Genomic DNA, 14,477 nt, shown 5'->3' on the forward strand with positions numbered 1-14,477 from the left:
GTGACTTCACCAGGTATAACAGCTTGCTTCTGTTCTTTGTAGAATGGGGAGGTAGCTGCTTTCACTTTCTTTAGCTGTGGCCCCTTGTTCCAAGACGTAGTCCGTCCTAGGTGCACCAGTTGTTTAGTTTCCTAGTAGTATCGCTCTATTTTCTAGTCATTTCCCGTGTCGCCTTGTGACGTAGACACTGTGTCTTTCTCCAGTAATTCCTAGAAGCTAAGGCAATATTTAGGAGGTGAAGATTCTCTTTGGGGATACACTATGCTTTTAAACTATTCTAATTATTCTTAAGCAGAGATCTTTACCATATCATTAATCGCATAACTGAGGCTCCATTGAATTATTCATACTATGGTATCTTTAGTATTAAGGCAGCTGCAACTTAGGGAAAAAAACTAGAAAATAATCAAGCGCTTTAAATGTGCCGTATGGTAGTCAAGGTTCTAAAGATTTGAAAAGGTGAAAATTGTAAGTAGAAATCAGGTCCCAGAAGGAATTACTTTTTTTTCTTTAATACTTTTCATCCCCAAACAGGCTCCCTGACCGGTAGCCCTCACCTTTCAGAGCTGTCCATCAACTCGCAGGGAGGAGCTGTGCCCGCCAACGTGGTCTTCTCTCCCAACCTGAGCCCCGACACCAAGCAGGCCTCTCCCTTGGTGAGCCCGCTGCTGAACGAGCAGGCGTGCCCACGGACCGACGACGAGGAGGAAGGCCGGAGGAAGGTGTGGGACTTGTGTGTGCACACGTGTTATTCTTTTTTTTTCTTTTAATTGCAGTAATATATGTAACATAAAATTTAACATTTTAACCGTTTTTAAGCATACTATTCAGTGACATTAAGTACATTCACAATGTTGTATAACTATCATCACTATGCATTTTTAGAACATTGCCATCACTCCCAACTGAAACTCTGTACCCATTGAACACCTAATTCCCCATTACCCCTGTCCCCAGCCCCTGGCAAACTCCCTTCTATTTTCTGTCTCTATGAATTGACCACTCTAGGAACTTCATGTAAGTGGAATCCTACAGTATTTGTCCTTTTGTGATGGCTTATTTCACTCAGAGTAGTGTCCTCAAGTTTCATCCATGTTGTAGCATGTGTCAGAATTTCCTTCCTTTTTGGTTGACTAATATTCCATCGTATGGATATACCACATTCTCTTTATCTGTTCATCCGCTGGTGGACAGCTGGGTTGTTTCCTCCTTTTGGCTATTGTGGACAATGCCCTTAGGAACACGAGTGTACAAGTATCTGTTCAAGTCTCTGCTTTCAGTACTTTTCATATATCCCCAGAGGTGGAATCAGGTGGACTCGTAGAAAGCAAGCAAGATGGCTAGCAACAAGGGATTTCCTTTTACTTATTTTTTAAAGAGAATGCAAAACCAGTGGCTGGCCTGCTCTAGGGTGGTGTTGCCTGCCCACCTAACCAACGGACTCCAGGGAAGTGAGTCAATGGCATCCCAGCTGCTTTCACTCTTGTTCCTTGAGATCAGCCACCCTTCGTGTTCCCAGGAGCAACATACCTCCCGTTTCCTGAGCACCAGCACCACCAGCCCACAGCACCCAGGACAAGGGCCACTATGCTTTCTGTTTCACTTGTCTCCGCAAACACTGCATCACTCTATTTTTACTAATTAATTAGATGTTCAGATGCCTTATTTTGAATGGATAGTCTTCAGTGCTGGCTGACATACTCATCTGAGGCCTTTCACTGAGGGTTATATTTACACAGAAGGAAACATTCCTAGACTATTTACTCATCATGAAAATCCATTCTCTTGTCCTCGTTCCTCTCACACAAAAAGGAGAGTAAGAGTTTATTTAGACCTGACACCAAGTTAACAAAGATCCTAAGTTAGCAATGTATTACTTTAATCAGAACTTTCTTATAATCAAGATATTCTTAGAGACTTAGACAAAAATTATTATGTCTTGTTTCTTTTTATGGATTTGCAGAGATTCCCAACTGACAAAGCGTACTTCATTGCAAAGGAAGTATCCACCACCGAGAGAACGTATCTGAAGGATCTTGAAGTCATCACTTCGGTATGTGTACCATTTCCCCCAAAGCATTAAATTGCATAATTTATACCAACTAATACTCAGCTTTAGGCACAACCAGAAGGACCTACAACTAAAATATACAACTATGTATGGGGGGCTTTGGGGAGAAGAAGGGAAAAAAAAAAAAAAGATTGGCAACAGATGTTAGCTCAGGTGCCAATCTTTAAAAGAAAAAAACAGCTTTAGGAGAGAAGCTGGATCTAATTAAATGTTAGGTTCTCTGACTCCAATTAAAAGGATTTTGGTCCTGGGTTATAGAAATTAAACAGTAATAGTATATTTAATTTGGAATACACTCTAAAAATTTTTATAACTGTGATTTTTAAGTGCAAAGGAAGGAAGTTTCTAAAAGAGAGAAAACTAAACATCCTACTGCCTGTGTGCACCGGTGCAGAACATTTCATGTTTTGCTCGTTGTCAAATGTAGCTACGTTTTTTTGCTGGAGAGAGACCTCAGAGGTGACTAGAAGCCTCATTTTGTCTTTGGTGATAAATTGAGCCACATCAGCAAAATCTGCTAGAAGGCTGCCTTCTATTATTTTGATCAGTCCTGTTCAGTCTTGGAAACAAATTCAAAGCCTTGCAGATGTCTTTGTGACCCCTGAGTTCTGGGGAAGAGGGAGCCTATGGGAGGACAGCTGGGATCATTGGGCTTTTGTGCGTCCAGGGCATGTTTGGTGCCCGTCCCTGGGCAGGTGCTCAGTAAACTCTGTGGGACCTAGCCTCACCTCACCTCAGCAAGACCAGTGACTTGGTGTGAAGGCAGTAGCTTTCTCTCTCTGTTTCAGCCACCTTTGTGTTCAGCACTCTAACAAAGATGGAAGAGATGGGAGCTCCTAAGGACTGAACCAGAGGGTGTTCAGGGGTGTAAATCAGGTGTTTGGGTTTGAGCAGCTGCCCATTTCAGAGATTTGTTCTGGCTTCAACAATCGATTGGTAACAAATTTCAGGAAGTACTACTAAAGAGATGGGGGCTTCTCATCCGTCTAACAAAGAAGGGAAAGAGCAGTGAGGCCTGGAAGCCCCTGAGGCTCCTGAAATGCTACAACCAGCGGTAAAGCCCTGTGTCCTCCGCTGGATCGGCGCCTCTGAAGAGCTGCAGGCATTCCTCGCTCATCTTTACGCCTCTAAGTGTGTCCTCTCCTCTTTCTATTCCCAGTGGTTCCAGAGCACAGTGAGCAAAGAGGAGTCCATGCCCGAAACATTGAAAAGTCTCATATTCCCTAATTTTGAACCTTTGCACAAATTTCATACAAATTTTCTCAAGGAGATTGAGCAACGACTAGCCCTGTGGTGAGTACACTTATGTTTCCCCCGCAGCCGCCGCCTCTTTTTCTTTCTCTCTCCTTCTAATGTTAATTTTTTGTTGTTCCTTATGAGTGGCAGTCACGAGCAAAGATAAAGGCCAGAAACTGGCTTAAGACAACCTCAGAGTGATTTTCGGTTCAATTCTTCATGTATTAGGTCTCATCCTGAATTTTTTTACCTTTGGTTTACAATTCTTCAAAATGCATGTTTTCTTACAATAGTTAAATAAATATCACAAAATAAAGGTAGTTACTTCTGGAAGGACAGTGAAGGTTATAAAGAATCGAGGCATGAGGGACTTTGAGGGGAGTTGGTGATATTTCACTGATGCCGCTCTATGGTCATTTGTTAAGTATCTGTATGTCTCATGCAGTTTTCAGTATTATATTTCACAGTGTTTAAAAGGTACTTTGAAAAATTACAGAGCCTTATGAACCTCTCTCCCCCTCTCTCCTCCTCTCTCTCCCTCTCTCCCTGTCTCTCTCTCTCTTTTACCTTGAATCTCTCTTCTAGGAATTTATCTTAAGGAAACATTTTAACATGGGAAATGACATATGACAAAGATATCCATGACAGACTTAAAAGATTGGAAATGACCCATATGTCCATGAATAGCAGATTGGCTAAAATATCATTTCAGTCTGTCCATTAAAAACCAAGTAAAACATTAATCTGGGAGAAGAGGAGGGGGGTGAAAAAATCAGGAAAAACTTTGTTTATATACTGTAGAAGGCAAAATCTGATGTAGCCTTACCTAAAATAGAGCTTTTACAGAAAATTCTTATGTGGTTTTTAAGACAGTTCTATGTAGATGCATGAAGAGTAGACCATCTACTAAACATATATTTGAAAAAAATGCCAGGAGAAAATCGCAAAAGGCTTCCACTGTGTTTGGGGCAGAAATGGAACCCATGTATACTGTGCCCTCACTACAGGTGAGAATTTGGTCTAAAGTGGTCTCACGGGTATTGAGCGACTGTGGGGCCTGAAAGAGCCTTGGCTGAGGGGGTCTGGTCCCAGGTGATCCCAAACCATGGGGTCCAAGCATCAGTTCAACAGGTTAGCAGGACGGCTCCCCTGTGTTGTGAAGCAAACGTGCTCGGGCATCCAGCTTTGTGTGTTTTTTATCCCTGGAGATGATTCATGTGCAATTCTCTTTCCTGTGATAGGAGGTGGTGGGAGGCTTGACTAAGATGCCCCAGGGAGGAGAGTACAGCCAGGATTGAGAAATAACAGGTGCCAAGTCAGCCTCACTGAAAATGGGGAAAGGTTGAAAATGCCACTTTGGAGTCTTACTCTATGTTGGTGCTGTGAATTTAAGAGAAATACCACTTTTAAAAACTAAAAAAAGAAATTCTACAAAATCCAGCTTTATTTTGCCTTCTCAAAGTTTACCTGCAAACTTTCAGTTGTGTTCTGCCACGTTGCCTCGTCATTCAGACAAAGTTGAACAATGCTTTCGTAATGGAGTCAAAGACCTTACAATTCTGGAGAAATCAATTAACAGTTTGTTTTCTGGCCAGTGAGATATATATTACTATAGTCTTATCTTCCGTTAGTCTCAGAGCATCTTGAGCTGGTGGCACTATAGCAGTTTCAGTCCACATGGCAGTTGATTTAAACAACGTTAGGGAGGTCACACATAGGAAATGTCATCAATTGCCAGTCCCCTGGCAGCCCAGCATGGTGGCTTCAGCTAGCTCCTGCCACCAGAGAGAACTTTGGATATGTAGGGGAGGGCATATTCCTCGCTCTCTAGGTTCTTCTGGCTGATCTGAGAATTAAATTGACATAGAAAGAACAAAAGAAGAAAATCAAACAAATTTAGTAACATGTGTACCTGCTAGAAACCCAGGAAAACTAAGTAACTTGCCAAAATGGCCAAACCCACCACCTTAAACCACCTTAAATACCATCTTCAGCTAAAGGCAAAGGAGGATGTTGAGGGTAGTGGTTTGGGACTTCAAAGGGGAGGAAGGCAATTCACATGGAGATGGAAAAGCAAATGTTTGGTGAACAAATGTTTGCCATGCCTTGCAAAGACAATGGGACACAGAGAGGACTTTGATCAAATGGGCCTTGCTAGGTTCTTCCCGTCTACCGCACCTAGTTCATATTATTCTATAGCCATCTATGATGAGAGCTCCTTCCTGGAACAGGCCTTCTATCTTAAATTCTTTCAGGCAGTTAAGGAGACAGTCAAAGTTTCTTTCTGAGGCTTTTGTTCTTAAAAATAAACCAAAGAGACACATTTTGGGATGGCAAATTCTGACGCCCCACAGAGAGCTGTATGAAACATTTCATTCTAGGAATAAATGTCATCCTCTTAGATTTGTCTGTGATCATAAATCTTTAGCATCTGGCCCATATCTATGAAAGAATACCCAATTGTTTAAAAAGCAGCTGCTATCGTTTATTTCCCAGAGGATTTTCAGTAGGGTATCTTTCAAAGATCTATAATTTTATTCATGTTTTGCATGAAGATACCAGAAACAGGTAAAAGACTCAAAGCTATAGAGTTAGCAGATAGTCAATATGCAGCTCAATTGACATGAACTTCAATAGCCTTGCAACAGTGGACCCAAACCAAGCTGATGATGTTTACCAGGAATAAATGTTAAAATCTGACATTAAGTTCAACTAATCAATACCTCAAATGCATGATGAGAAAGACCTGGCTTGGCAGAGATTCAAGGCAAAAAGGCTAAGTGTGGATGAGTTTGATATGAGCCAACAAAATAACATGGGGAGACACCGGTGTCTATATCTGTAGCTCTCAACATTGGCTGCTCATTAAAATCATCTGGAACCTTTAAAAATCTTGATAACCAGGCAGAACCCCAGACCAGTTATATAAGAATCTCTGAGAGGGAGGACCTAAGTATCAGTAGTATTTTGTAAAGCTTCCCAGGTAAATGCATGTGTAGCCAAGGTCAAGAACCTTTGCCCTAGACTGCCTCATTAGAAAGAGACCAGAGCATGGAAAATGATTGTCCCTTAACTTCAAGGCTCAGAGCTCCTGCAAAATACTATACCCAATTCAGAGTTTCACATCTGAAATGGGATAATAAGAGAATGCATTTCATTAAATGGAAAAAAAAAAAGAAAAGATTGTTGGAACTAAGGGCACTCAGCCTAGAAGGGAGAAGATTTTAGAAAATATGATGGCTCTCCTCAGGCTGGACGGATGAAAAAGAGAGTAAACATCTTCTTAGTTGTACCACAGGACAATATTTAAACAAAGTAGTCAATTTCCAAAGAGGCACAGCGTGTCTGAATGTAGGAAAGGATTTCCTTGATGCTAAGCACGGCTTAGCAATGAGAGGCTGCCTTCTGAGGTATGAGCCCCTCCACTCAGGGTTTCTTGAGCAGAGGTGGACTGCCCGTTTCCAGAAGATGTTTATCTATTTGGTGAAACCCCATCCTGGCAGTGCTCAGGGCCACCTGGAGTTGGTAGGCAGGGGAGTTTTGATAAAATACAGATTGCCAGGCCTCGTCCAGCATTCCTGAATCAGAACATTAGGGTGAGACCCAGAAATGTGTATTTTTAAAGTGCTTCTTGAGATGACTGTGATGAGTAACTTCCCTGGAATGGCTGATGCGGAGTGCCTCTGACAAAGCCAAGAGTCTATGATTCTTTGGTTTGCCCTTTGGTTATAACTCTTGTTTCTTCCACAAGCAATGAATGAGTGTGTGAGTGGGTGGGTGGGTGGGTGAGTGAGCAAGTGAGCGAGGGTCAGATTTTGCCCCCTGGAGACTTGCAGTCTCAGAGGAGGAGGCAGGCACGGAGAGCAAGGAAGGCCAGGCCCTCCTGGATGTGTGTGCCACATCCAATGTGGGCACAGGGCGTCACTGGCCAGTTCTGTCTTGGAGGCCGTGTGGGCCGTTAATGCCTGCACAGAAGAGGCAACCTGTGAATGAATATATTCAATGAGAAGAATGGAAGGGAAGTTTATTAGGAAAGGAGTTCGTTCACACTAAGTTATTGACTGGTAGAGCATATACGTGTGTGTGTGTCTGTATGTATGTTCATACCTCACTGTGGGAAGCACGGATTGGTTCACGTAGGTTGAGTCTGCATCGCCACCTCGCCACCACCTGAGGTCTGTGTCTCGCTGTCCATGGCCCTTGCAGAGCCTCATTTCCTCATCTGAAAGGTGTGGATGGAGCACAGTCCCCACCTCATGGGGCTGTTACACAAACAAATAACATGCTGTTTGTAAAGGGCTTAGCATTCTGCCCCACACATGGAAAGGGGGGAAAGCTGATCTATTTTTTATGTAAACTTTTTGTTTTGAAATAATTTTAGATTTAGAGAAAAGATGCCATGACAGTAGAGTTTCTGCACACTCCTCACCCATTCCCTTCCCCTAATATCAACTTCTTACATCACTGTGCACATTCATCAAAACTAAGAAACCAACATGGGTGTGTTGCTGTTAACTAAACTCCAGACTTTATTCAGTGATAATATTTTAAGTTATTCTTGTTAATGGAAAGAAATCTAAAGTTTACTGTACATCTAAAAGTACCCAAAATTTGGTACTTAAATGACACAGCTACCATACTTTTCCTTTGCAGTCCTACACTAGGTTGTCCTACGCTTCCATCAATAGTGGGAACTTATAGGGCAGAAACATTACCAGGAAGTTTTCCTGCATGGTTAGGCTGAACCCTGGCTCAGTAAACACACCTGCCCCGATCCAAATGTTGTGTTCTCCTAGGTAAACACACCTGAGAGGAGGCTGGACCGTTTCATCCAGGCCAAAGCCCAAGTTACCTTGTTTCTTCAAAAACAAGGAAACAGGTCTGGTGACTTCGGAAAACACGAAGAATGCTTTTCCTCTTGAAAGCAAGGCTGTTTCACTCAGCTGTTCAAAGGCATTCAGAGAAAGCCACTGACAGCCTTTGGCGTTCAGTCAGAAGTCCCAGATTCCAGCCCTGGAATGACTGGCAGTCGCTGAGCACAAACTGGCCAAGTCCTTCCCCAGAGATGGATGAAGATGCGCTCTGGGACAGTATGCCTTGGCGGATTCTGCAGTGTACAAAACTCAGCTTACAGCTGGCAGGGAGCCGGGATCCAGGGAAGTCATGCAGCCAGGTACTTGGGATAAGCTGTGGGCACACGGTTTTCAAGAAGGATCAGGTGCATCTTTTAGAAGAAACTTGAGATAGAGTCACTTGGAAGGAGGGCAGAAGTCTAGCTGCGAGGACAGGAAAGACTGGATGTCGAGATGTCAGTGAGCAGACAACTCAGGGCTCACGGGACACAGGAGAAGGGAAGAGGAGCCCCCTGGAGCTTTGAGCCTGGTTAACAGGGAGGATGGTCATGAAATTAAAGAAGAAAAGAGGAAGCAAGTATAATGGAGGGAAGATGAGCTTGCTAGAGGGGCAATAATGAAGTCCTGCAGGCAGCTGGAAACACAGGTCTCACGCTTGGGAAAGAAATCAGGCTCAGGGGTGTAGGTTTGGAAATCATCCACAAAAAGAATCAAACTTTTAAGGAAGAGAATGTTCAGACAAAAGAGAGCCAGGGACAGACTCTTATTGAATATGCTTTTTTGGCGACTTTCCATAAATGTATGGCAGAGCAAAAGCCAGCAAAGGAAATGGAAGAAGCCACCAGAGACTTGAAAAAAGGATGAGAGAGCAGAGGCTGAGGGTCCCAGAGGAAAGTGTGTCTTGGAGAGTGACGACTGGGAGGACAGAGATGGTTTGAGGCAGTAGTTCCATGGGGTGAGAGGGCAGGCTCAAAATGCTAGGGAGTTCTGCGTGGAGGAGAGACACGAGGAGCGCATCCGTGAGGGACCGGATGTCCATCCGCAGCAGACAGGAGGCTCTTCTCTCAGGCAGCTGATGCTCTTGCAGGTTCTGATTGGGAATTTCAGAGGTGGAGCGGTTTGCCTCACCATGGTGTTCCAGTGGCTGAAGTGGAGCAGACATGACCAACTGGGACAGAAAATTGTTGTGTCACGCCCCGGAAAAGTAGAACAACTTTATAGCAGCACCAGTGAACAATTGTAGAACAAACATGAATAAAGTATTTTTCTCATCACTCTGCCAGCTCTTTGAAGCTTCAAGTCTTTTTGTGGGGTATCATAGGCGTTCGTGAAAAAATTAAATATAGAATTACCATACGATCCAGCAATTCCCCTCCTATGTATACATGCAGAAGAATTGAATGAAAGGACTCAAAAAGACACCTGTACATCAGTGTTCACAGCCGCATTCTTCGCAATAGACAAAAGGTGGAAACAACCTAGATGTCCATTGACACATGAAGGGATAAACAAAATACGTTGTATACACACAATGGAATAGTATTCAGCCTTAAAAAAGAGGGACACCTGCTACAACATGGACGAACCTTGAGGACATTATGCTCAGTGAAGTAAAAGCCAGGACAATACTCTGTGATTCCAATTGTATGAGGTACCTAGAGTGGTCACACTCACAGAGACAGGAAGTCGAAGGTGGTGGCCAGGGGCTGGGGGGGCGGGGGACAGGGAGTTAGTGTTCCAGGAGTGTGGAGCTGTAGTTTGGGAAGATGAAAAAGTTCCAGAGATGGATGGGGGCGGTGGTTGCACAACAATGTGAGTGCACTTAATACCACTGAACTGCACACTTAAAAATGGTTAAGATGGTAAGTACTATGTTATGCATATTTTACCACAATTTTTAAAAAATAGCAAGAAGAAAATTATAGGGAACCCAGTGCTGGATGAGACAAGAGGCTTCAAAACAGCGCCTTGCATGTGCAGACCCCCGGCCTTGCGGGTACTCTGCCTGGGGCGCTGCCCAAGTGCTTGCCTGGATTCACTCGTTGCAGCCTCATGGTGGTGGCAGGTGCTAGGAGGCAGGTGTGCTTGCTGATTGACTTGCCTCCATTCTGACCCGGTCAGCCTTCACAGGCAGGCCTTGAAGGGCTATTTGAACTGAAGCCCCCAGTTTAAAGCTAAAATACTTCAGCTGAGAGCTAAGCTCTTACCATCTTATTGATTCAAAATGCTGTGGGGGGCGGGGTCTCCCTTTCCAGGTGTTGTTTCCATCCGAGCGCAGACCTCACAATGCTCACCTTTCCCTTTTGATCACATTCCTCGGTCCTGGAGGCTCTCTTCATCTCCCATGTTGTTTCTCTTTATTACTCAACAGCTCTGTGAGGTCGTAGGGCTTTCTTTTAAACAGATGGGGCAGTACTAACAGGCTCTTTCCCCCTCTCCAGTGACCCGTAAGGGGCTGTGGTGGGCGGTCATCCCAGTCGGTCGGATGCTGTGCCTCCTCCCGAGGGGAGACCTTGGACGGTAAACTCGGTGCCTCCTCTGGCGTGTGTTTGAGTTGGGGATCGTTATGGGAAATGCTAGAAATGAGGCCTGTGGTTGGACAGCCTGTTTCCACGAGCTTGCCGCATATCTGAGGTTCCTGTAATCAGGCCTGTTCTGCTCACAGGCCCTGGGGGCTCCCTGCAGTGGCTGCCACCAGGCCTCCCACCCGACACTCAGAAAGGTCGCCAGCTCTGCCTTAAATCCGAAGCAGTTTCTTGTAACATCCTCTCTCAAAAGGGCAGAGTCCCCTTGTGGCTGATGCAGGCGTTCCACCCAGGCCTGCACACATGCTGTGTTGCACACATGGACACACACCTCTACCCTCCTCTCGACTCACCACCACCGTTCGTCTCTGGATCACCAAGAAGGAGGCATCAGACCCCAAGCACCGTTCTTTTGAAAGGTTGCCAATGGCTGATGGTTGCTGCCACCCAGGGAAGCACGGGCTGGCTTTGCCCATGCAGCTAGTTTATATGACACGAAAGCTTTGGTCCCCCCGAAGTTGATATCTGTAGACTATTTCCCACATCCATGTAAGGAAAGGACCTCATTTCTATACTATTTTGTTGTTGTCCAAGATCAAAATATTTGTAAAGGTTGACTGCGGAGAATCCCCGGGATTATTTCATGGAGTAATCATTCCTGCCCCACGTGCTTTGCCCATGGTTGGATCATTCTTACAGTGCAGAGGTCTCCTGTCCTACCAGAGTACGTTTACCAGGGGCAATGGAACTTTCTTGCTTTCTTTAGAGTAAATCAGCGGCAGTGCCTTTTCTCGTGGAACATTCTTGTATGACGTATCCCAATGCCTCACAGGCTTTGATGCTCCCGGCGGCTCCCTGGCGTGCCTGCGGTCGTGAATTCCACTGTGAACAGGAAGTTCGGGTTACGACCCTGCATGCCGGGAATCCAGAGTCACTCTTGAATCCAGCAAAGTCAATTACCAGCATTGATTTTTCTGTCCGTAAAATTGAGTCCGCCCAGTTCAGAAGCAGGGATTCCCCCCTCCCTTCTCCCCCTCCACCCTCATCTCACCTTCTCTGAATTCCCTTGATGACTGTTAGCCTTCCCAGATCACCCACCTTCACTTGTCACCTGGAATGTCAGTTCCTTAGCACCTGTCAGCACTCTGCCAAGATGGCAGGTTCCTCCAGGGGCGCCATCTCTGGGCCACTTGGTCTAGATGGGACCTCGGCATGATGTTTGCTGGTTTGAGCGAATGTTGTAAACTGCATCACAACTCTTGCTAAGGCTCATTTTTATTGTGGTTTTAAATCCTTTTGTGCATCATATTCCTCAAAGATTTTGAGACAGTTTACAAATGGAAAACAATATAAGAAAAGGAGAAACAAGGACAACAAAAACCAACTGTCCAATATGTAGCCACTAGCCACTTGTAGCAATTTAAAACAATTTAAGTCAAAAGTTTGTTTTCTCAGTAACACTAGCCACATTTCAAGGGCTCGGTAGCCACATGTGGCTAGTGGCTGCTGTTTTGGATAGCAGATATAAAGAACACTTCCATGGTCGCAGGAAGTTCTTTTGGACAGCATTGATCTAAAGACTGAGGAAGGACAGGGACTCATTACCACAAGGAACACAGGGCTGCACACGAGAGCTGCTCAAAATACAAAACGAGTGCATGAGAAGGTCGTAGTTTCCTCCAGGATAAATCTTGAAGAGGAATAAATTTACTTATTGTTGTTTTTCAAAGGCTCCAACGCAGAGGGGGGCCTGGCAAATGAGGGTGGACAGTGCTTATACACTTATAAAATATTCACATGCAAAGTTTGTGTCTTTAATATTAATATTAGATTACCATGAGTGAGCAGTTACTATGTGCAAATCCTTCATGTGCATTATACATTGCAAAGTTGGCATTATTGATCAAAATATAAATGACCACCATGCTTTTCCCACTTGATCTTTAAGAATAGGGGTTGGCAGACTACCCATGGCCGAATCTGGTCTGCCACCTGTGTTCTGCCACCGTGTTTGTTCCTGAAGCGTTATTGGAACCCAGCCCCGCCCTCTCTTTACCTGTTGTCTGTGGCTGCTTTTGTGCTGCGTCAGCCGAGTTAAGTAGTTAGGACAGAGCCCAGATGGGCCACAAAGCCTGAAATATTTACTAGCTGGCCCTTTACAGAAAGAACTTCCCCAGGTGCAGGTGTTAGGCCCATTTTGTAATTGGGAAAATGAGGCTCAGAGAGGCCACCTCCTTGCCTGCAGCCACGTAGCCCAGAAGTGACGGAGGCACGACTTGAACTGATCTGACCCATAGCTTGTGCCTTTGAAGCTGTGTTGTTGAAACACAGCAGTTTCTCCCTGGAAGGGGGCTGGGAGAGCATCCGCCATGGATGCCTCGTTCTTCAGGAGAAAAGGAGAGTGCTGCCTGCCCTGGGCCTCACGGCAGGAACCCGCAGAGCCTGTCGAGCACCGGGTCTCAGCTCCTGCCTCCTCTCTTCCTTGCTCGTGGCTCGCTCCTGGCTCGGGAAGGTCAGCACAGCTGGTCAAGAGACGCTTCTGCTCTGATCACCCTTCTGGGGTGTTTGTTCTCTTGAAAGTGGCAGAAAGCTCAAGGCATCTGCTCAACAGTGGTCCTGTGGCGACTTTGTCTGCAGAAGTATCATTTTTAGGTCTGAAACCTGAGAAGATCGATTTGAGTTTTTTCACCTCTACCAAGAGAACTTGATATGGCGAGATGACCACTGCCATCACATCGTGATGTGACATCATGATGGCCACATCAGCAGAGACTCTTGTAGAATCTGGCCTTGCCGCTTGCCCATGGAGCCTGTCTGCCCCAAGTCACCACAATAAAAACAACAGCAGCAATGAAGATCATCCCTGCCGGGCACTGTTCCCGGCACATCACACCTGTTACCTTGTTTAATGCTCTCAACACCGAGGGGCAGGTGCAGATGAGGAAACTGAGGCACGGCAGCTGAAGTCACCTGCCCAGGGTTGCAGAGTTAATACTGAGCTTGAACCCATGCAGCGTGGCTTCCGAGTCCTTGCTATCCTCACCTCGCTCTGCTGCCTCTAAGCTTCCCGTTTGGTTTTCTGACACGGCCCGCTGCCCTCTCCCTGGGGAATTTCTTCCAGGGCCTTAGTTTTAAAACCTCATGTTCTGACTTTTTGCTGAAGGAACAAGAGGAATAAGAAAAGTCCACCTCCCTGCACGCGCTAACTTTTTCAGACCACGTGGGCTGTTGGGCACTACTCTCTTCAACAAGTGTAAACTATTAACTTGGAGTCTCGGGGAAGCTTTTGTGTGTGTTTGTTTTTTAACACATAGTGAGGTCCTAGGAGCTTTTGAGGACTCCTATTTCGTGACTGTTGTCGTTACTTCCCCGTGGTGTCCGGGAAGTCTTGAGCAGAGACATTCATGTATCATGTCATTTAATCTTTAGAAGACCATTAGGTAGATATCATTGTTATTGTTGTTATTTCCTCACCTTACAGGTGAGAAATGAAGCATAGAGAGGGTAGGTAACCTGGCAGATGTCACACAGCTATTTAAGAGCACAACTGGTTTTTTAAAACAACCGGTCTGGCTGTCACTACACCTTTAGTTCTGGAAGCTTTAGGCCTCACCTTTAAAGGGAAAGACCTCCAAGAAGCAGCCTCCTTGCCTTTCATCTGTAACATGAGAACAATTTCCTAGCTCCCAGGGAAGCTCGGCACTAGTATAATCTAAAATCCTCACGGCCTGCTGACCTCTGCTGCTCATGCCGTGCCTGGCGAGACACAGACACACGGACGATGTGGACGAG

General features: G+C 45.2%; 1 protein-coding gene across 6 annotated transcripts in view; it reads left to right on the plus strand.

Moving 5' to 3' along the window:
• Positions 1-14,477, plus strand: part of FARP1 (FERM, ARH/RhoGEF and pleckstrin domain protein 1) — a 288,033-nt gene that overhangs the window by 240,517 nt on the left and 33,039 nt on the right. For 4 of the 6 annotated variants that reach the window (XM_070239941.1, XM_023621750.2, XM_070239942.1 and 1 more), the window contains 3 exons: positions 535-722; positions 1,964-2,053; positions 3,231-3,364. In XM_070239941.1, coding sequence (XP_070096042.1) covers positions 535-722; positions 1,964-2,053; positions 3,231-3,364 — 412 coding nt within the window. The remainder of the gene's footprint in view (positions 1-534; positions 723-1,963; positions 2,054-3,230; positions 3,365-14,477) is intronic. The other 2 variants (XM_070239944.1, XM_023621751.2) reach the window with 1 other exon arrangement.

Source organism: Equus caballus, chromosome 17, assembly GCF_041296265.1.
Source record: "Equus caballus isolate H_3958 breed thoroughbred chromosome 17, TB-T2T, whole genome shotgun sequence".
Classification (NCBI taxonomy): Eukaryota; Metazoa; Chordata; class Mammalia; order Perissodactyla; family Equidae; genus Equus; species Equus caballus.